General features: G+C 39.9%; 1 protein-coding gene across 2 annotated transcripts in view; it reads right to left on the reverse strand.

The window, feature by feature from the left end:
• LOC134537435 (gelsolin, cytoplasmic) overlaps positions 1-22,059 on the reverse strand; it is a 56,326-nt gene that overhangs the window by 11,269 nt on the left and 22,998 nt on the right. For both annotated transcript variants that reach the window (XM_063377863.1, XM_063377862.1), the window contains exons 2-8: positions 7,070-7,144; positions 6,224-6,289; positions 5,447-5,570; positions 4,107-4,219; positions 2,854-3,031; positions 2,410-2,531; positions 612-710 (exon numbers count right to left, since the gene is read on the reverse strand). In XM_063377863.1, coding sequence (XP_063233933.1) covers positions 612-710; positions 2,410-2,531; positions 2,854-3,031; positions 4,107-4,219; positions 5,447-5,570; positions 6,224-6,289; positions 7,070-7,144 — 777 coding nt within the window. The remainder of the gene's footprint in view (positions 1-611; positions 711-2,409; positions 2,532-2,853; positions 3,032-4,106; positions 4,220-5,446; positions 5,571-6,223; positions 6,290-7,069; positions 7,145-22,059) is intronic.

Below are 22,059 nucleotides of genomic sequence, written 5' to 3' on the forward strand. Positions count from 1 at the left end.
TGTACGTGTCGTGCCCACCATTAAAGCCCTCGGCTCTTGGTGGGCATGTGACAAATACTTATAAATAAATTAATATACAAATAAATATGGCACGAAACTGACTGTTGTTTGAATGTTCCGAGCATAACTAATGACACATGTGGAAGTGCACTGACGCTGTACACTATTTTACAAGCTTGTCTTTTTGCCATACACGATACATCTGTAACAGCAATAGTTTGTTTGCAATACATTTTGTATTGTTGGAAAGTCCCTATGACCCCCTTTCTATATTTCAATATTTATTAAAATGTTCAAGCAATCCTTTGAGAGAACACGCATACTGGCTTAGAATATGATTTAACTGTTTATAGTACTGACTCATTTGCCACAAAACATTATGAAGTACACAAAATAAAATGAGTAAAACACTAAACATAAAAATATTGATTCAAACAAAAAAACTGCAATCTAATAGTAGAGAAGATGTACTCTCGAAATAAATAAATAAGGAAATAGAAATGAACTACTAGCATTGATAACAGTTACATTTTCGACACCCTCTCTTGTGGCACGACTAGGAAAGAGAGCGAAGGAAGCAGAGACCAGACGCCCCACGCCGCGGTACTCACACTCGAGTCCAGCAAGTTGTGGTGGAGCGGCTTCACTCCGACCTTGGACAAGGTCATCTCCCCGCTCTCGTCGCTCACCTTGTACAGGGTGACCACCGCCTGCCACAACAACACACACGGCGTTACTCGCCCCTCTACGTCCTTCATGTGTGCACAGCTGGCATCGATACTGTTGCCAGTGCTGGAATCAACTTTCTGGTCCGATGGGATATTGTATTTTTTCTTATGTTGCCTGCAATCTCCCGGACAAGTACTAGCAGCCCGAGGCTAGTAGGTAATGATATTCACTTTTTTTTTCTATTGAAGTTCTCTTAGCTCAACTATACCAGATCTAGTCTTTTTCATTGCCTGTAAAAATTGTTAAAAAGTCTGGGGAAAAATTGGTGCATCTTTTTATATCAACTAGTTAAATTCAGAATATGTATAAAACAAGTTTTACTTTTAAAACCAACAAGATAAATCTCTTTAATGTATTTCCTAACAATAATAATTGTTTTTAAAATTGTTTCCTTGAGAACCAACTAAATTAACACAAACTCCTAAACAATATAATTTCGTAAATTTTATGGGAATTTTAGCAACAATTTTAATACTCTCTATAAATAAATTTAGGCAGTAAAAATTAATGAAACAAATGCTTCATTCATCTGCTTTCCAAAATGTAAACCATCAAAATTAATTTTTTTTAAGTATGTATATATATCTATATACTATTATAAAACACTATCCGCCTGTTTGTTTGTTCCGAGCCCACACAAAAACTACTGGACCAATTTTTAATAACACTTTTTTTTTTAAAAGCTTATGATTAGACTTAAAAAACTTGTACATATTTCTCTCTCTACAAACATGAGAGCAGCTTGAAATAAATGAAAGAATAGCTTGTGTTGAAACAAACATGGAGTCAAAGATATTTAAAGGGTTCTTTAAAGAATTACGAACAAGGCGATATATTTTTAACACACTTTTATTAGCTTCACTTGTAAATAACTATGTAATCAAATCTTGAATGACAATTTTAACCTACTTCTAATAGTCGTATTGATTTGAAACTTTGCGAGTATATGTAATCCGGATGACAATACAATACTCATATGAATATAACCAGAAGAGAGGGGTTGGGAGGGTCATAGGGACAGAAACCAGCTTCCTTCGAGTTATGGGCGAAAACCACTACTTTCGAGCTATGTGCAATAACCATGCTTTTTGTGTATCGTCGAGGCCAGGCATGAGAAATTCACAGGTGGTCGTCGACTAATTATTCTGAGTGATTTGTGCCTTTTAATACTGCGTAATTACTGCGAAACTGTTGTCAGAAATTTTCTTATGTGGATACACGACAAATTCTTATTGTGTGTGTTATTTGAATATTTAGTAAACAATTTTTGCTTTACTAGTCTTTTTCATATCTGTAAGCACTTCGTCGACGATTAAAATTGCCCTGCAGGTTTTGGAGAAGGGATGGGCACTCACTCTGCAATCTTTAGTTTTTGACGAGACCCAGAACACCTCAGAACTAACCTACAACCTACACAAGATGTCAGATGGAGACACCTATAAGAAGAATGGACTGACTGGCCTCGTGTAATCTCAAATCTGTCATAAGCTCCATTTCCAACTGGGATGACGAACTTCTCCCTTAAATAAGGTTTCCGCCCTCAACTAGTGTCTGCACCCCCCCCTCACGTTGTCGCCGGCTAGCCTGAGTCAGGCAGGGGTGAGCTATGCTTATCTCACGACGCTCCGAGATGACGCTACTGGCTGCCGGGGCAGCCGAGGCGACGGAGAAGGAACTCGCCTCCTGATTCCTCTCGAACTCCGTGTCATCTCCTCCGTCCTTCTCGTCTGCCACGTCGTCTGCCGAGCCCGAGCCGAGCTGCTCGAAGAACTCCGCAACCTCCCCCTGGGTGCTGAACGCATCTGCCGACACAGCACCTCTGCCTCGGTCACGAACCACAGAACCACACGGGCAGTTTGTAACACACAGCCAACTGGCTCTGCACTATTTATAACGCCACTGTGTTTTTAATTGTTCTGCAAACCCACTTAACAAAACCCCTAACAATCTTTAGGGGACTTAGAAAAATTTCACGTTGCCATATCACATACAAAATTAAATTCTGAGGTATCAAAAATTATTTGTTTAGCTTAAACACTAAATGATTCATGAAATTCAGTTCAAGAGAACTTCTCTTGAGTAATTGTGAACGTTTCACAAAATGTGAAGCAACGAATAACGTACCTATGATGTGCACTTTGGCCCTGCCGGCGTGGTCCTGATCCCTGATCTGGTTGGCAGCACTGATCGCCTTGAGCCTCTCAGTGCGCTTGCTCTTCTGTCCCGTGTACACGTAGATGTCCTTGCCCACGTCCAGGATGAAGCAGTCGCCCTTGTTCATGGCCGACACGTCCAGCGACACCTGCGCACGTCCCGACCGCTCTCGCAGCGCCACCGCGCGCCAGCGTATCCCCCGCAGCGCAGGGGCGCAACAAAAGGGGGGGGGGGGAGAAGGGTATTTTGCCCCCCCCCCCCCCTCCCCCCTCTGAAACCTTGAAGTGGGGGCAAACGGGAGCAAAGAAAGTGCTGTGTAATCAATTTTTAGATAGTAAAACTGCTTAAATAGCACCATTTTCCACCTTGAAATACAAATTTTCCCGGGGGAGGACCCCCGGACCCCCCACTTCAATAGGGGGGATCGATGATTCTTTATAAAAAGGTATATTGCCCCCCCTTTGGAGATTTAGTTGTTGTACCCCTGCCCACAGGAGTGTGAGGCAGTGGCGTAGCCAGGATATGTGTATGGGGGGTGTTAAGAAGCATGGCCCCCCCCCACCCCCCGTATTAAAGCGGGGGGTCCGGGGGTCCTCCCCCGGAAAAATTTGGATTTTAAGGTGTAAAATAGTGCTATTTTAGCAGTTTTCGGTTCTTAAATTTAAATATTGTAATGGTAAAATTTTTATTAATTTTAATATGAAATTTGTTTGAGTGACGAATAAGAAATTAATTAAAGATTTGGTGCTAAGGGGGGGGGGGGGTTTGAACCCCTAAAACCACCCCCTGGCTATGCCCCTGGTGTGAGGAACACATTAATGTGAGGTTTAAGAACCGTTTGTTATACACAACTGACATGGTTGTGTAGGATTTGGGAAAACAGTAAAAATGTCTCAATAATATCAAAAAAACAATTATGAACAGACCTCAATTCGTTGCAATTCTCTTAAAAGTTCTCGGTTGAAAATTATCCTTGAAAATATTTCACCGAGCCACAACTAAACGACTGACTCCACAATTGAGACGTGCAGCATGAGGTGACGTAGAGAGAAAATGCGTTGGTGAGGGAAACGGGAGTACTCTGAGAAAACCCAATGGCTCCCAGCAATGTCCATCACGTGTCCCACTCGGCTCTGCCGAGGACCGAACCCAGATCAACCTGGTGGCCAAAATGAGGAACACTGCGGCAAGCAGAGGCAAACAGCGGGTGCGCCGAGCATTACCTGTCTGACGCGGACGTTCCTCTTGCCTTTGACCTGGAACAATCGCTTCTCGACAGCATCCGGGTCCACCCTGGTGAAGCCACTGGCGACGCCTCCAGCCAGGTACCTCACACCTGGGAGAACAACCAACACTACGCTTCAGGGGTACAGTGCATCACGCGACCAGCGGTACTCATGTAAACACTTCATCTTTATTGGCTGCTTATCACTAGCAATGAGTGCAGTTAATGTTTCGTTTTATTCACAGTACTTCTCCTAATGTCAAAATACAATGAATGAAAAAAATGTTTGTGTTTGTTCAAAGAATTTTCAACCAGATGCAACAAAGATTTTTTTTAGTTCCTTTACATTACATTTCTGGTAATTAATGAAACCACAGGAATATTAAACTCTTCCACAAAATTTGGAGACCCAATATAAAGCATAGAGATGAGCTAACAAGCAAATTAAATCATTATCAGCACATTACCATCGTCAAGTAGTAATTACAGGTGTTAAGTAAGTAAGTAAGTAAGTATGTGAGACTTCCTCTCTGCTGGGATTGTTTCACAAGCAATTACGAGTAAAAGACAACATAAATGTGAATTTTGTGGCAAATAGAATGAAAATTATGTATAATGACGAGGAAGAACCTAACATTTTTAGTTTTAATTTAAAGTGTTACTTTAAACACATCTATTCGTGAGTACAACTTTGAACTTACTGTAGATGTGTGTTTGTGTGCACACGTATCAGCAAGAGAGAGAGAGTAAGAAAGAAGGAAAGAAATAAGAGAGAGCAATAAAGAAAAAAAGAGAGAATAAGAAAGATGGAAAGAAAGAGAGTAAGAAAGAAGTTGAAAAAGAGAGATATTAAGAAAGAAGTTGAAAAAGAGAGATATTAAGAAAGAAGGAAAGAATGAGAGATATTAAGAAAGAAGGAAAGAATGAGAGAGAGTAAGAAAGAAGGACAGAAAGAGAGTAAGAAAGAAGGAAGGAAAGAGAGAAAGAAAGAAGGAAGGAAAGAGAGAGTAAGAAAGAAGGAAAGAAAGAGAGAAGAAAGAAGGAAAGAAAGAGAGTAAGAAAGAAGGTAAGAAAGAGAGAGAGAGCAATAAAGAAAAAAAGAGAGAGTAAGAAAGAAGGAAATAAATATAGAGAGTAATAAAGAAGGAAAGAGAGAAAGTAAGAAAGGATGGAAAAAGAGAGAGAGTAAGAAAGGATGGAAAGAGAGAGTAATAAAGAAGGAAAGAAAGAGAGAGTAATAAAGAAGGAAGGAAAGAAAGTGAGAGTAATAAAGAAAGAAGGAAAGAGAGAGAGAGAGAGAGAGAGAGAGAGAAAGAGAGAGGGAGAGGCAGAAGGCACCTGCGGGGAAGTGCGAGAGGAAGAGCTGCGACTCGTGCTCCTGCACCTCGCGGTGCTGCACCGGCGCTCCGCCCAGCGAGTCGTCCAGCTCCACGGACAAGATGGCCGCCGCGCCCGCCTCATCCTGCCACACACACACGCGTCACCACCCACATCTCTGGTTCACTACAGCCCATCACGCCTCTGTCGACATCTCACGGAAACATTTCATTCGTGGTCGTGAACATCAAGGCTAAAACCCAATGTGAAGAATGACCTGAACCAATTGGGCGGGAATTGTTCCTCCTAAATTACAAATTATGAGCGATGCTGAGATTGGACTTAAACCTTGAATGTGATGCTTTGGATGCATCACCACCATACAAGATTTTAATGAATTTAGTCTGCTTCTCAAAGAAACAGCATATATTTGAAAGTTTTAACAAACATTCCAAATACGAAGTATTTAAAAAAAATTTTTTGATCAAAACGTGATTACCAATGTGAAATTATTACTATTCAGTAAGCATGTATTTTGATCTTAATGAAATTTATGACATTTGTAGCAAATGATAACTATATAGCAGCACCACAATACACCTTCTGTAGTTAAGGAATATGCATTACATAACAACTTCCTCTATGAGACAATGTTTTCTTGCAAGAGAAATATGCGTAAGTTAAAAATGTGAAAACTTAAATGAATACACATATTTTGCTTCTTGCCTATGTTCAGCAGTTCGGATACTTCCATGCTTGAAGTTCCATTCAACAAATGAGTTGTTATATGTTATTTACCTGCGATGTCTCTTTCCCCAGCCAGAAGTGGATGTCCCAGCTGAATTTTCCGTGTACTTTCTTTGTCTGTAAACATTATAAAGATACATTATGCAAGATCCATTACCATTAGGTGGAAAAAAATAGACTAGATTTTTCCCAATAACTATCACCATTTTTCATTATTTCTGATGAATTTTTGATGAGTAACATCTTAGCTCGCAGTAGACAGCATTTGGTGGGAGCAATTTTGTGAAGGCGATGGATGTCATGGAAAAGAAATGTGTTACAACCACAGTGTTGCCATCTGCGACACTAACCAAAATTGACACAGACAAATGGAAACTTTATATTATCAATTGTTTAGTTTATTTTAACAAGATGGGCAGTATTTTAATAATATTTCATTTAAAAAAATCAGGCCCAAGCCTGGGTTTCGTATTGTTTAAAATCTTTTTCGCTTTTATAGGAGCCGTTTCATTAAACATTTTAAAATTTCACCCTGCTAATCGAATAATTCAATAGTCAATGTAGCTACTCCGGCAGCGAGTTCTAATGGCGGGTGTGGAAAATATAATTCGCATCCAGATATTTAGTTGATAACAAAATTTGCACACATTAATTACGCTTGACACTATTTTAAAGAATTCTACGTTAAATTTTGTGTTCAAATTTTGTATTTAAGTGTATTTGCAACATGTGAACACATGAATGTGCTCAGTACAATGATTAGATGTTACACATCACTGGCTAGTACTCACTCACATTTTTAATTTTATTTCTTGATAGCACCTATTTTTTATCCTCTAAATAAATTTAAGATAATTATCAAATAAACATAAACATTAACCAACAAAAAATACTTACATACAGCACGATGTAGGAGTCACCTGTGTAGAACATGCCATAGTCTTTCTTTGGATATGGAACTGCAGAGAAGTTCTGTAAAACAAAAAAATATATATTTTTTAATGCAATAATTGAAGATAAATTTTTTTTTAACACTAAGAAAAATGCATAATACAACAGAAAAATTATTTTATTTTGTTTCAAAATAATTTTGGAAGACAATGCTGTTTTGCATACTTTAATTTTTAATAAAGAAAATGATAAAAAAGGGCAGCCTTATTTAAACTGTCCCAATTCCTGTCATGAGCTCTGTGTCTCGGGAATATGAGCCTTGTCGACATGTGGCAGGCTGGCATCGGTGATGATGATGCATCAGATACAATGTTGCACGATAAAACACAGAGCACATGTATTTTTTTAATGATATTTATTTTCTTGAAAAAAGCAGAAGCAATAGGTAGTCTAAATTTACACACATTCATTATTATGTTTTAAATCATTTAATTTCCCACTGACATGTACAAAGTCACATTTTTGATTCACAATAACAATGTAATTGAAAGAGTTGACAAAAGTTAGCTGAAAAATTAATTGATTGGAAAGTTACTTTTAGTTACCACTGAAAGAAATAGTATTTATAAACAGTATATATAGATTATAAGCCAATGCAGAAACACCATATATAATTTTAAATATAGTTTCAAGACATAGGATTTACAAAAATACTATCTTTAGTTGAAGCATAATGTCACACTCCTCCCCTCCTTATAAGTGTACACTATGTAAGTTAATTTTGACCAACAATTGAAAGCATTTACAAAGCATCTTCAAATCCTAACTGCAGCCAAAAGACCAATAGTACTTATCTTATATTATGAATGACCATTTATCAAATCAAGGTTAAATATTTTAATGTTTACAATTTTTTTTTTATGTGGCAGGCATAATTTTTCAAGGGAGCCAATTAATGTTGTAATGGGCATACACCCGTTACATGCTGCTCATAAATGTGACTGTCTTATAAGCACGCCTATACCATTTTTTTTTTTTTTTTTTTTTTGTAAATCGAACAGAAAAATATTCATATAAAATTACAGACATTTTTTAATTTGTACATTCATATGAAAATAAATGTATCACTACATTATAGTGTTCCTGTAAGACTGGGTTTCGGATTCTTACCCGGGAATTTATGATTTGTGTTGTCCCAGTACCTCCAATAGTTAAAGTTATTTGTAAACTGTTCCTTGAATAGCTCTCCAGTATTAACTGTGTACATATTAAGCATGATACAACAAAATAAAATGAAATTATTGAATATTCAATTAGGTATCTTTTCCACGGTATAAAAAAAATGCTTGAATGAAACATCAATTTAAAAATATAAAATTATGCGGCAATTTTTGTAAGAAATTCTCTGTATTATCTCGTACAACTTTATTTCGCATATTCAATAATAACCATAGCCATGTGTTGTACACAAAATTGCAATATGTTTCTTGCAGTACGTACTAAAAACTATTTCTTGGCAACTGGTTTCTGAAGGAACCTTTCGTGAAAGTGCAGGAAAGGTTTAGCCTGTGCAGTGTAAACTTGGTGCAGTGTTTACTGGGCGCCAGCCCAGTTGCCAGACAGCTAACTGCGCAAGCAAATCATTGGTCTTGTGACGTCATCCAGGGCAGGGGTTGGGTGGTCCCAGTGGTGGATCCAGGATTTTGGTTTGGGAGGGGCTTGACCCAGCTGAGGCTAGGCTTTATCAAGGCAAACACTAAAACAATAGTGACCCAGATGCTTTTGGAGGAGGCTTGAGCCCCTTAGCCCCCCCCCCCCCCCCCCCTCTGGATCTGCTACTGGGACCCCTGGGTCCCCTCCAGGCCCGGGCCCAGTCCTGTTTATTTTCAAATGTCTAACTAGTATAATTTTTTACAAACTAGAAAAACATATTGAATATTTTATAAATAAAGCTTAGTTTGGACTTATAAAATTGTAACCATAACTATACCCTGTATTTTCAGGTTAAATAACATTCTAAAAAGAGTGTAGGTAAGAAATAACCATGCAATTATAATGTAGCACGTGACTGTAAAATTGAGGGGCGGGGGTATCGTTATAAAATTGTAACCATAATTATAACCTGTATTTTCAGGTTAAATAACATTCTTAAAAGAGTGTAGGTAAGAAATAACCATGCAATTATAATGTAGCACGTGACTGTAAAATTGAGGGGCGGGGGTATCGTTATAAAATTGTAACCATAATTATAACCTGTATTTTCAGGTTAAATAACATTCTTAAAAGAGTGTAGGTAAGAAATAACCATGCGATTATAATGTAGCACGTGACTGTAAAATTGAGGGGCGGGGGGCATCGTTATAAAGAAATATTTGTATGTGATGTGATGTCTCAGGGCTTACTTGGTAGCTTGTTTGTGTTCAAATTGGGGACCAAGAGGGCTACTGAATATATTCCAGAGTAATCCACTAATCACGTTTTAAATTATATGATATGATAAAAGTATTGTTTCACGTACTCTCTGACGTTTTCCCAATCGCAGGCAGTTTAATACATCAACGAGGCCAGTTGCGAAGGTTTATAATGTCAGATGGTCCTTGGGTGTTTCAACACCAACCACAGTCGATGGGAATCCCCATGTGGCTGGGTGTCGGGGGAGTATCCCGGGGGCTTCGCTCTGGCAGCTGCCCAACCTTGTTCCTCCCACGACGACGGAGCAGGCGTGGGGTCGTAGACAGCCACCCCAGGGCAGAGGGGGGGGGGGTGAGCCCAGGGACGCCGTCGAAGGGCTGGTAACTACGAGACAGCAGTCGCAGGAAAGAAGCTATAAAGTCTAAAAGCGCCTCGAGGTCACGTCGTCCCAGACCTGATGTGCCTTTTTGGCAACCGCCGAACAAAATTCCTCCCCCCCCAGCCCGCCTCCCGGCCTAGGAACCACCCCCCCCCTCCTCACCGGAATACCCTGCCATCGCAGCCACTTTGCAGACATCACCCGTTTATTTCTGTTTCAAGGACATTCCACATGAAAAGATTCACGAAAACATTTCCACGTTCACTGAAAATTTTTGCAATACCGTTTATTAAAAATATTATAAATACTCTTTAAGATATAACACAGGCTAAGGGTTTGGTATCCATGCAGCAACCAACACAAATGATTTATGTTCGCTCCGTAACAACTCCCTGGAAGATAGCGCGCGCGCAGATATGAGGATTATCGTTGGGGCGAGGATCAATAAGCTAAACCAGGACACTGGGTGGCCCCGACGAGTCTCGTTAACTGCCCTCCCATCGCAGACAACCTGGCTCGACCTACACAGCTGCTCGATTAACACAACATCTCGATCAACACAGCGGCTCGATCAACACATCTCGATCAACACAACGGATCGATTGACACAACATCTCGATTAACACAACGGCTCGGTTAACATCCGACAGCAAACAGCAAAGGCGCTAGAGCTTCGCAATCATGAACTTTCACTATCGTTTACATGTTACTGATGCACACCCGCTGTTTAACGTACAGTGGATTCTAAACACTCAGTTTTAAAAACTCGTTTATCTCGTGGCGTTTCTTTAAAACACAGACCATGTCTGGACCCTCGCCGGGTGTGAGCTCCTCGTGTCGAAGTCACAAGCTGATGACACACATCCGCGACAACTACCAGAAACTGATGCTAGCTGTAGTTTGCGACTACTGTTTTTTACACTGAACTGCGATGTGAGGTGAAGCGTTCCGAGGCCACACGACAATCCCCGGATGTCACACCGACTGCACAACTGGCGAGGCGCAGGGGAGACCGGTGCTAGCGACACTCGCGAGGAAGGGCGGGAAGCCTACAACTCATGTAGTTTCGGTTCCCTACGGCCTTTGAATATATATACTGTATAGAAGTCGCCAGCCCAGGTTAAAATTTCTAATACGGTTTTGAGGTAGTTGGTTAATTCACCGCCGCAATCACCACCATCTCTAGGGCATCGACTTGTGGTGGTCCCTAGCGGACAAGTGTCGAACTCTTCAAACAGCCCTTCCCCCTCCCGTTGAACGACGTTGAGCTGCAGTGAATGATGGATGAGGGGTGCGGGGAATGACAGCGGGCGACAGCGCTGCGCTCTAACGTGTAAATAACAACTAAGACGATACAGGGCGTTACGGCAGCGCACTGCAGCGGTGAAGTTCCCAAGCTGCTCATCATTAGCTTCTGAAAAACGTAGAGTAAATCCTATCCACTCGCGACTTCTATACAGTATATATATTCAAAGCTACGGCGTTCGTGCAACTTCGGATTTCTCTCAAATATTGAAATTAAAAAAAAATCGAAGGGTTAGGTTAGGTTAGGTCAGTCACAACATGCTTGTTTTCATTGGAAACTTCTGATTTAGCGGCTGAAGTGGCGTTAATACCAAAACGCAAAACTTCGGAAATTCTTGCAGGGAACCGAAACTACGTAAGTTGTAGGCTTCCCGAGGAGGGACATGGCGTAGCCCTTCAGGCCAGCAGTTCGCAAGTGACACTCGCTCAGGGTGTCCACAAGGAAAAAATATTTCGTACCAACTTAGGCGAGAAAAAATTACTAGATTTGAAAAAAATAAGTACTAAATTATAATTTGTTATGGTTTTAACAATTTAGGAAGTTATTATGATATTGAAATGCTCTAACTTAAATATCACACCACACACACATACGTTCCATAGTTTTTAAAAATAATTACGCTTAATAATAAAACATATTGGAGTTACTGTAATAATATTATATTAAAGAAAAAAGTACTAGATCTGAGCGTAAATGTACTTGACCACTAAAAAACTTATAAAAGTACTAGATCTAGTACGAAAGTACTAACTGTGGACACCCTTCACTCGCTAGCGTCTTCAGAGGTCGGCTGCTGTAAAGGGAGGGAAGCCTTCTTTTCACAGACGAGAGAGCCAAACGCCCGATCGTGCATCTTCGGTTTTTCTTTATTTGGTTCATTGTAAAAGGTTAGGTTAGCTACATTACAAATACTTTAAAACATTGTGGACGGTTGATTTGGTTACGATAGCTACATTAAAGATACTGTGAAATCATGTAAACAGTTTCCTAGCCCTGGATAGCTACATATTAAAAAGTTATTTGCTAAGCAACTATAAAATGATTTTACAGTATTTTTTAATGTAGCTATACTTACCTAATATAACCAACCATCCAAAATGTTTTAAAGTATTTATAATGTAGCTAACCTATCCTAATCGACCGCAAAATTTAATGCCACACCGGTTTATACAATGAGATAGAACGGGGAAAAAAAAAAAAGCGAGATTGAACTTCGGGTGTGGCTCTCTCGTCTGTGAAATAAAGGCTTCCCATAAAGGGACGTGCAGTGTACATTCCTGTCGGTGTGTGGACCACGAGCCAGACATCACAGTCGCCAGCGGTACAAGTCTCGACTCAAAACACGGGAAGCCTAAGATGTACATCAAGTTCTGTCCCTGCCCGGACACGCCCGAATATTCACCTTCGGCCAACCTCGGGATTTGTTTATATAAATTCATATTTCTCTGTTTATTTTAATGGAGCTCTACTAACCCAACTAACCGTCCATAGTGTTTTAATGTAGCTAACCTAACCGACCACTTCTAATATTAGAATACATTTTTTTCCTGCGCAAAAATAAAACAAATCCCGAGGTTGGCCGAAAGTGTATATTCGGGCGTGTTCGGGCAGGGACAGAACTTGATGTACATCTTGGGCTTCTCTCAAAACACAGCCAGATGACCTCCTGCCACGACTAGCACTCTCTCGCGCGAGCGAGCTGCCTGGGCTGTCTGGAAGAGAGCGCCAACACCCTGGACAAGGCTGCAGGTGGTCCAGGGAACTGGAGGCTGGACGGTAATCCTCCAGAGTGCCAGGGCAGCGCCTTCACCATTACCGCATCAACTCGCCCACTGTGCCCACTCCGTCGTCCACTTGCTCTTACATGTCAACCTCACTCTTTAGTCGAATAAAAATTACAGTTTTGGGGAATCATCCGACAGGTCACAAGTGAAACCTCATACAACGAGGACTGGGTATAAAAATAATGTGTGTAAGTACGCGAGTGCGCAAGAATGCGAGTGTGCTAAAGTGCAAACATGCAATCGAGCGCCCCATTCCTAAACCCCTTCCCCTGTCAACAATCGAGTTCCCCACTCCTGATCGCTGAACTTTTCGTCAGGCTCTGATGACGTCGTCGCCTCTAGACACCCTACAAAGTTGTAAAGAAGTTTCGCTTCAAAATCGAAGCTATAGATGGAATATCTTAATATATATAAATCCAGTGTCCTGATGTTTGTTTCCAGTGAACTCTTCACCAAGTCAACCGATTTCGATGAAAATTGGCATTTATGTGTAATTTTTTTCCAACTTGAGAGATAGGATAGTTTTTATTTCGATTAATGGTCTTAATAATTTATAATTAATAATAAACTGATTATCAATGTTGATTGGTGTTTAAGCCCGGGAAACAGTGGGTACTTCGTCTCCATGACAACGTTGCGTGATCGAGAGTCGGGAAACCATCGGTGCTATTCGTTTTTTCTTCGGTACATTACAAAGCATTGTATTAAGTTTTTGTCAAAATTAATTAATTTTCATTTTATTTCATTTATTATGACTGTAAATAAGAGATTTGGACTCATTTTTTCCCCCATTAATACAACTGTGCCGGGTCGGGCAGCTAGTTATGTTATATGAACTCGGAGGCAACAGCCGTAAAGTGGCCGCCACACCACGGCACCAGCTGGACTGTATGTATATGTGCGTGTGCAATGCGCACATCCAGTAGGAAGCACACACAAGTTAGCCGCTAGAGGCGCAGCGCATAGAGTTTTCACGGGGAAAAGCTCTTTAATCCTTCGATAAGGCTGAAAGCGAGATAAGGTTCCACCATCGCTAAATGTCGCAGGATCGTAAAGATAAGCGATCTTGTGTTGGCTCCAGCCATTGGCACGCGACTTCCCCGCGGCGGAGCGAGGCGTGCGGCGCGGTGACGTCATTCTTCCGGCATCCTGTAGTCCGGCACTTGCCTTCACTTGTCTTCCTTCAGGTTTTCAGCTCGCTCAGAGTTCACGGTTATTGTCGATCTTCATTTCAGTGCACTGTTTCCCGTTTTCTAGCAGGTTACAACAGTTCGCCTTTCACGAAGACATTCCCATAATGACCAGCGCTTACCTGTCTACATATTTCTTTCTACACAGCAGCATGATATAACAACTTGTTTAAAAATACAATTGCAACGTACGATAAATTATCCTTGGTATGCCATGTTAAAAAATTCGGACGTGGCTCCGAAAGTGCCAGATTAAAGACCTTTCTTTCACTGGACCTGCAAATAATCACAAAAAACTTCGTGCACCCCCCCCCCCCCCCCTCGCTTCCGGCAGTTACACAAGTGATGAAGAAACCATCTCTTTGCTGGAACTCCTAACGTTTACGAAATGCTGTTAGTAAAACACGACACAATACGTGACTTGTCTGCCTGCTCACAGCACCGTCACGTCGGCAGACAGGGGAAACCTGAAAGTTAGTGCATTTTCTGTTTTCATCTCTTCCTTTTTACTTAAAACCTACACGTCGAGTAGGTATCTGACTTTCAAATATCCACTTTTAGCCAATGTGGTGTATTTGGTTTGAATTTTATGATGAATGGTTAAATTTTTCAGTAATTCAGAAGGAAAGCCAATTTTTCGGAAAGAAAGAAAATTCTGAAATGTTATTCGTTTACCATTTTAACGAGTTTCTGGATCAAGTGTAAATATTTAAAAAAAAAAAAAAAAAAAAAAAAAAATCGCATCGTGAAAGTGGTTGTATAGGTTATGTTAGCTACATTTCAAATACTGTAAAATAGGTAGTATTAACGGTTGATTGTGGTAGCTGCTACCGAAGTCGCGCGAGTGGGCGGCGAACTTGGGAAATGTTGGGACCACGGAGCGGAACTTCCCGACAAACACACCGCAACTGACGTCGCTTGTTTGCGATGTCTCCCGAGCGCGGCCCGGAGCTGATAGCAGCTCCAGTTGTTCCGCAGAGAGACGGTGCGTCACTCAGCGACCACTCAGCGACCACTCGGCCAGGTCGGACCGGGGACGCACCACAACGCTGAAATGCCAAATTGACCACAACGCCGACACGCTAGAAAACTGCTGTGTACCACAACACCGAATTACCACAACGCCGAAATACAAAACGCCGAAAAATGTCATTGCAGGACTGCCACAAAGGTTAGGTTAGGTTAGACTAGGTTAGGTTAGACTAGGTAAGAGTAGGTTTGATTGTGGTATTTCGGCGTTAAGGTACATTTAAGAAACACACACAAATTCATTCAATTGTTATTTCGGCGTTGTGGTACACAGCAGTTTTCTAGCTGTCGGCGTTGTGGTCAATTTTGACATTCGGCGTTATGGTATTTTGGCGTTGCGGTAACGACCCGCCAGGACCTACCAGGACTTGCTGCAGCCAGTCCTGCAAGGAAGCTCGCAGCCGCACGGACATTGAAAACATTATTCGGGAAATAATGTCCGCAGGATTTTCACGGCCATTGTCTGAAGTAGCTTGGCTTCTGGGTTGTAGCCGCGTCCTCGGCGGATAATTCACCGACGTTTCGGTCGACACTGCAGTCGCCATCATCAGGGAGCAGTTACCTACTCAAGCACCTACTGAAGTAGGTAACTGCTTCCTGATGATGGCAACTGCAATGTCGACCGAAACGTCGGTGAATTATTCGCCAAGGTTACGCTTACAACCCAGAAGCCAAGCTACTTCATATTCGGGCAATGTTCCTCAAAATTTAACGGCAGTTATTGACCTATTTTTTGCATGGAAAATTACTGAACATATGTATATAGTAAATTTCATGCGAATTTAACTCATTCCCATCGTCAGTATAGAAGAGAGACCATTTTTATGGAAAATATCTTAACCATTCGTAATGATTCTTACTGAAACAAGACATTAAGAACTTTTTTTTTCCTTCCTACAGTGCGGTAGTTCTTTAGTTTATACTATTTAATCGCCAATCTGTAGCTTCGCAACTAAATTCTTAATTATTTAATTTGTGAATTCCCTTTAAAGATGAAAAACTCGTTTTTTTTTTTTCATCCCTTCCACGCTTTTCATTATCTTCGAGTGGGGCAGCAATTTGCAAATAATAGTGGTACGCATGGTCATGCGACCAATTCCTGAAGTCCTCAGTCCCCAGAAAGTTGTGATGCAATTCTCATATGTTATAATCATCTAGTGTGCTGATCTGTTCATCTCCAATACTTGGCATTGCTCACACTTGCCATTCTTCAACACTGAGGTCAAGGCTCACCGACACACCTATTACCATAGCTTCGTTTTGTTACCATTACTACCCACAGAATTCTCGCTTCGTTTTGTTACCATTACTACCCACAGAATTCTCGCTTCGTTTTGTTACCATTACTACCCACAGAATTCTCGCTTCGTTTTGTTACCATTACTACCCACAGAATTCGTCTGCCAAACCACGTTTAGAAGGTATCTGCTTTTTTTCTTTCTTTTTTTACGTTTAAAAGGTTTCGGATTTTTTTTTGAAGTATGCAAAGGATTATAAAATTACAAATTGTATGCTAAATATAAAATTATTTCTGTGGAAAAATGTTTACCAAGAATTCAGACACATTTTTTAAATTTGCGTTGGCTTTAACAGATGTCAATGCCAGATAGAAAATAATTTTAAAATAATATTTAACCGACATTTTATCCAAAAAAAAACTATCTTCCTTAAGTAAACTTGTTTAGTGCTCGGAGTTTTAACCGGTTGAATGTCATTTGTTGCAACATCTGGCGAGCCTTTATGGATGACCACCTGTCAGCATGGTCACGGGCGTGATGAAGGCGGCACGGCGGTTACCCACTCACAGAGGGATGTCAATAAAGACGCCTGTTGCTTCTCTCGAGAGCGGCGCTAGGCGCTGGGACAACAACCAGCACGCCGTCAGGCTTGCAACAACAAACACCACGCCGTCAGGCGCGCTCTGTCACTCCCGCTGCGTGCGGCAGCTTGCAGGGAAGCCTTCATTTCACAGACGAGAGAGCCACACCCGAAGTTCCCCGAAGTTCATGCTCGCTTTATTTCCCCCGTTCTATCTCATTGTATAAACCGGCGAGGCATTAAATTTTGCTGTCGATTAGGATAGGTTAGCTACGTTATAAATACTTTAAAACATTGTGGACGGTTGGTTATGTTAGGTAAGTATAGCTACATTAAAAATACTGTAAAATCATTTTATGGTCGCTTAGCAAATAACTTTTTTAATATGTAGCTATCCAGGGCTAGGAAACCGTTTACATGATTTCACAGTCTCTTTAATGTAGCTATCCTAACCAAATCAACCGTCCACAATGTTTTTAAAGTATTTATAATGTAGCATACCTAACCTAATTGACCATTAGTTATGAGTTACAATGAACAAAAAAAAAAAAAAAAAACCGAAGATGCACGATCGGGCGTTTGGCTCTCTCGTCTGTGAAAAGAAGGATTCCCGAGTGCGGCAGCTTGCACGGGCTTCTGCTCGGCCCCAGCGCTGCCACGTGCCACGTGCCGCGTGCCCGGCGAGCCAGAGTCATGCCTCTAGGTGGTTACATAAGGGATTATAACAAAGAATATGTTACAAAGTCCCTAAACCAAATAACATAAATTTCAAATCCAAACATTTGTTTTTTGGGTCAATCTCGAAAAGGTAGGCTTTATCGATTTTTTTTTCGCGTGCAGGTTAAAAAAAAATGTAGTCTTATTACGTGCGAAATTTTAAGTACGTATACGCGGAACTACATTGGTGTAGTGACACTAAGTGACGAGGCGAAGGAGTTTGGAAACACGGCGGGGTATCTGATGACGGACACATGCTCTGCAATGACGCCATTGGTGCGGCAGTCGGCGAGGGCGGTGCTATTCCCGCTGCGGCGAGCACCGGGTGTTCACCAACTGCCCTCGCCTCTCGGCCAGGCCGCTGTCTCCGCAGATCACCAACACCCGGTGGGGTGGCTGCCTTCACAACCGGAGGCCTGGCGGCGGTGTTGCCAGACGGGGCCATCAAGTACTCTCTCCGCTCCATCCGATACACGCACCGCATTCAGTGATTACGAACCAACGTTGCGGCAAAAGGAGTTTTGAAAAGCCCGCCATGGCCGCCATTTTGAAATTAGTTCGAGGTCAAACCACGGTAGCGCTGTAAGCACTGTCAATGATTACAACATTAGAGATACCCATCTATAGCACCTTTTGTCTAGGGGCTTGTGAGCCACGGAATAAAACGGGAAGCCTACAACTCACATCTGCAAGAATTTCCGAAGATTTCCGAAGTTTTGCGTTTTGGTATTAACGCCACTTCAGCCGCTAAATCAGAAGTTTCCAAAGAAAACAAGCATGTTGTGACTGACCTGACCTGACCTGACCTGACCTGACCTGACCTGACCTGACCTGACCTGACCTGACCTGACCTGACCTGACCTAACCTAACCTAACCCTTCGACTTTTTTAATTTCAATTTTTGAGAGAAATCCGAAGTTGCACGAACGCGGTAGGGAACCGAAACTACGTGAGTTGTAGGCTACCGGAATAAAACAGCGACGTCAAAGGGCCAGCAACCACTGGATATTACACGTGCATTTAATAAACTATTTTGTTAGTGAAATATATGTAAACATATTTAACTAATAAATTACATTTACATTTTTCAGATTTTATTTTTATTTCGAGCAATTAAACTATCGGTGATTTATTTGATAATTATTTAGTTTAAAGTTGGGGCAAAATAAATTTGTGTCGTCAATGTTGAAACACTTGTGTATTGCCGTAACAAACATAAGACCATAGATAAAAAAATACTACCATGACAGTTCCTAACCTCAAATATTATTAACGCTAAACTTCATTGTAAACTGATTTATCTCAACAGTTCCAGAAAATCGTTTCACTATACCTCACTTTATTTAATACAACTACATCGCTAAATTATTATTATTCTTTTCACGCCACCAAATGATACACGCGTGCTGCTATAAATACCAACCCAAATGCATGTTCATACTCGTCAGGTTAAGATGTATACCGCAGGATGGTCGGATTTTAACGAAAAACGTCTTCGTGACGATGCAGCTTTTCCTTGCGATGACCTCCACGACCGTGTCTTGTATCGGACAATGCTTTTTTTCAAAATTAACTCGCTGGGCAACGCTGCTCTGGCCCCGGTCATCGTGGAACTATAGGTACTACTCAGGCCATGGCTCCAGCGAGTATTGTTGACGTCCGGTTTACATTTCAGCTACTCGCCTGCGACCGTCGTGTTCATGATAAAAAAAAAATGGTTGTCTGTAAAGTCGGTTTACGGCCGATAGTTTAACGTGACAACGTCATAACAAAACATTGATGAAATAATTGCATACTTTTATGAATAAAATTGAATCATTTTTATTTTAATAATAAAATAATAAATACTTGAAATTATACTAGTAATCAGATTTTTAAAATGCAAGAATAATTAACCTTTATTGCAGAAATTGTTGTTGTAATAAGCAACGAAAACCACATTAACTTTTCACTTCACTTTATAAAAAGTCGACGAAACAGTTCACGTGTAGATGACTTGTAATTAATTTTAAAAACTGGCGTTTAGCTATAAAGTTTAAATATAATTATGAACAAGTTTTCATATAAATAAACTGTAATCAAATATCTATCATCAATTATATGAATCACCATAATTTTTTAGTCAATTGTAACATAACCTATTATTACTGCACTCGCCGACATCGTAACGGGACACAGCGTAACGGAACAATGTGCGTAACGGGACGCTTTTTCGTGCGTGCAGCCGGCGTTCATCGATTTATTAGACGTTGTCACGTCAAAAACAAAGGGAAAGCAGAAAGCAAAGTGAATAAGTTCCGGCGAACAAGCACCACGCCCGTATTGTACAAAGGAAAGGTGCAATTGGCAACACTTTCTGCGCGCGTGCTAAATCGAGTGCATGTGCATTGTTGGCAGCGCTCAGCTGCAGGCTGGCGGGTTACAAAGTTAGTCGCTATGCTATTACCTACCTTGGAATGAAGCACCAACCTGTATACTTCGTACTCGAGGAGAAATAATCCTTTTGCGATCGCTTGAAAATATTTATTTCGCATTGCGAACAATCTAATAGTTATAAAACTATTTAAACTTAAGCTCATCGAAATTATCACCTTTATGGTAGACATATATAAAATTAACCGTAAGGATGGTCACACTGTTACACTTGAATTTGTTTATTCGGAAGATGTTTATAGAGTTTACACAGTTTTTAACTTTTTTTTAGTTAACTTTAAATTACACACTGATTTCGATTGGAAAATAGAAAATGGCCGCGAAATAGTTTTAGGTACGCATTATAAATAAAAAACTATATTTTATATATATATATATATATATATATAAACACGTAGATCAAAAATGTATTGTTACGAGGATGCCAGAGACGAGGCAGGCTAGGCAGCCCGGCGCGCAGCTCTGGCCAGTAGATGGTACAGCATGTGTTCGGTAGAAACGTGGCACTCATTGGACATTTATAATAGGTACCAACATTAAAGCCGCCAAGACTAAAACACGTTATAGCACACTGTACAAAAACAATTCATTAGTATTTAAAAAAAGATTTGTCTACGCACATTAGATAGTTATACTTATTTTTGATTTAATACACTGAACTAATTAAAAATTTACTGTAGCAAAATTTAATTAAATAAACACTCAATATTAATTTAAACATGTGTATAAAATGAATTAATAAATTTAGTAAAATATTCGAGACAATTTTTTTATTAATGAGAATCAATAAATATTCTAGATATTTTCCAATTTATTAGTTTTATTTATTAATAATGAAATAATTTATAATTTACGATGCAAATAAATTATACATAAACGTACATTACCTCACTTGAAACTACGCATTAAAATAACTTGAAAAATTATAAACACAATTTCTATCATTAATATTCACAATAAATAAATGTTTTTGATGTTATGGAGGAGTATTCGATACCAATCACTACATTTCTGGACGCGAATCACACCTAGTTCCACACCCGCCGCTAGAATTCGCTACCGTAGCAGCTACGTCGACTATCGAATCATTCGATTTGCAAAGCGAAAGGTTAAACTATATAATGAAAATTCTTTGATAAAATCGAAAGAAAGAGACTTGAAAAAATACCAAACCTCTTCTTAGACCTGATTTTAACAAGTAATTTTTTTTTAAATAATGTCACATTGTTAACAGTCTTTAAAAAGTTAATACTATTTATTTTCCGCACATATTATATGACTATAAATTGTATATATTTAAGGATAGTTGTACTTTTATAAATTTTATTACCTATGTCAATTCACGGATAATCATTTCCTAACAAACATAATTAATTAAATTTTACTTATGCTAAATACTCACCAATATTAATAAAATATAAATATAAAAAATACGTAATATGAAATAATCAATCCAGTGGTCTGAGCTATGTATTTAATAATATTATAGCAATACGATAAACATAAAAAACGTATTCATATATATTTGCTGAAAGCACAATTTCTATAAACCAGTAACTTTTAATAACATCATTCAATAATCCACAGCGTATTTTTGAAACACGTTCCTTTAGCTTTATAACCACTGTACTACATAATATGACAAAATATTGTAGTGATAATGTGTAATAGCAGTATAAATTAGGCATTTTGAAACTTGATATTACTAACACTATTTTAGTTTACCAAATATATTCCAGGGTAATTTCACTATCATAAAGTTTCATTTGGCACACGAATAAGTTTGGTATGTCCCCTAAATTTTATGAAAGTGGCTATGCTACATATAGGTTTATGTTCATACACGTAGGTCCGCCATCATCCTGAGAAAATTTCGCTGCATGGTCAGCGCACGCTACGTAAAAATTCACTCTCATCATTTGCCCGCC

The sequence above is a fragment of the Bacillus rossius genome, chromosome 12 (genome assembly GCF_032445375.1).
Source record: "Bacillus rossius redtenbacheri isolate Brsri chromosome 12, Brsri_v3, whole genome shotgun sequence".
Lineage (NCBI taxonomy): Eukaryota > Metazoa > Arthropoda > Insecta > Phasmatodea > Bacillidae > Bacillus > Bacillus rossius.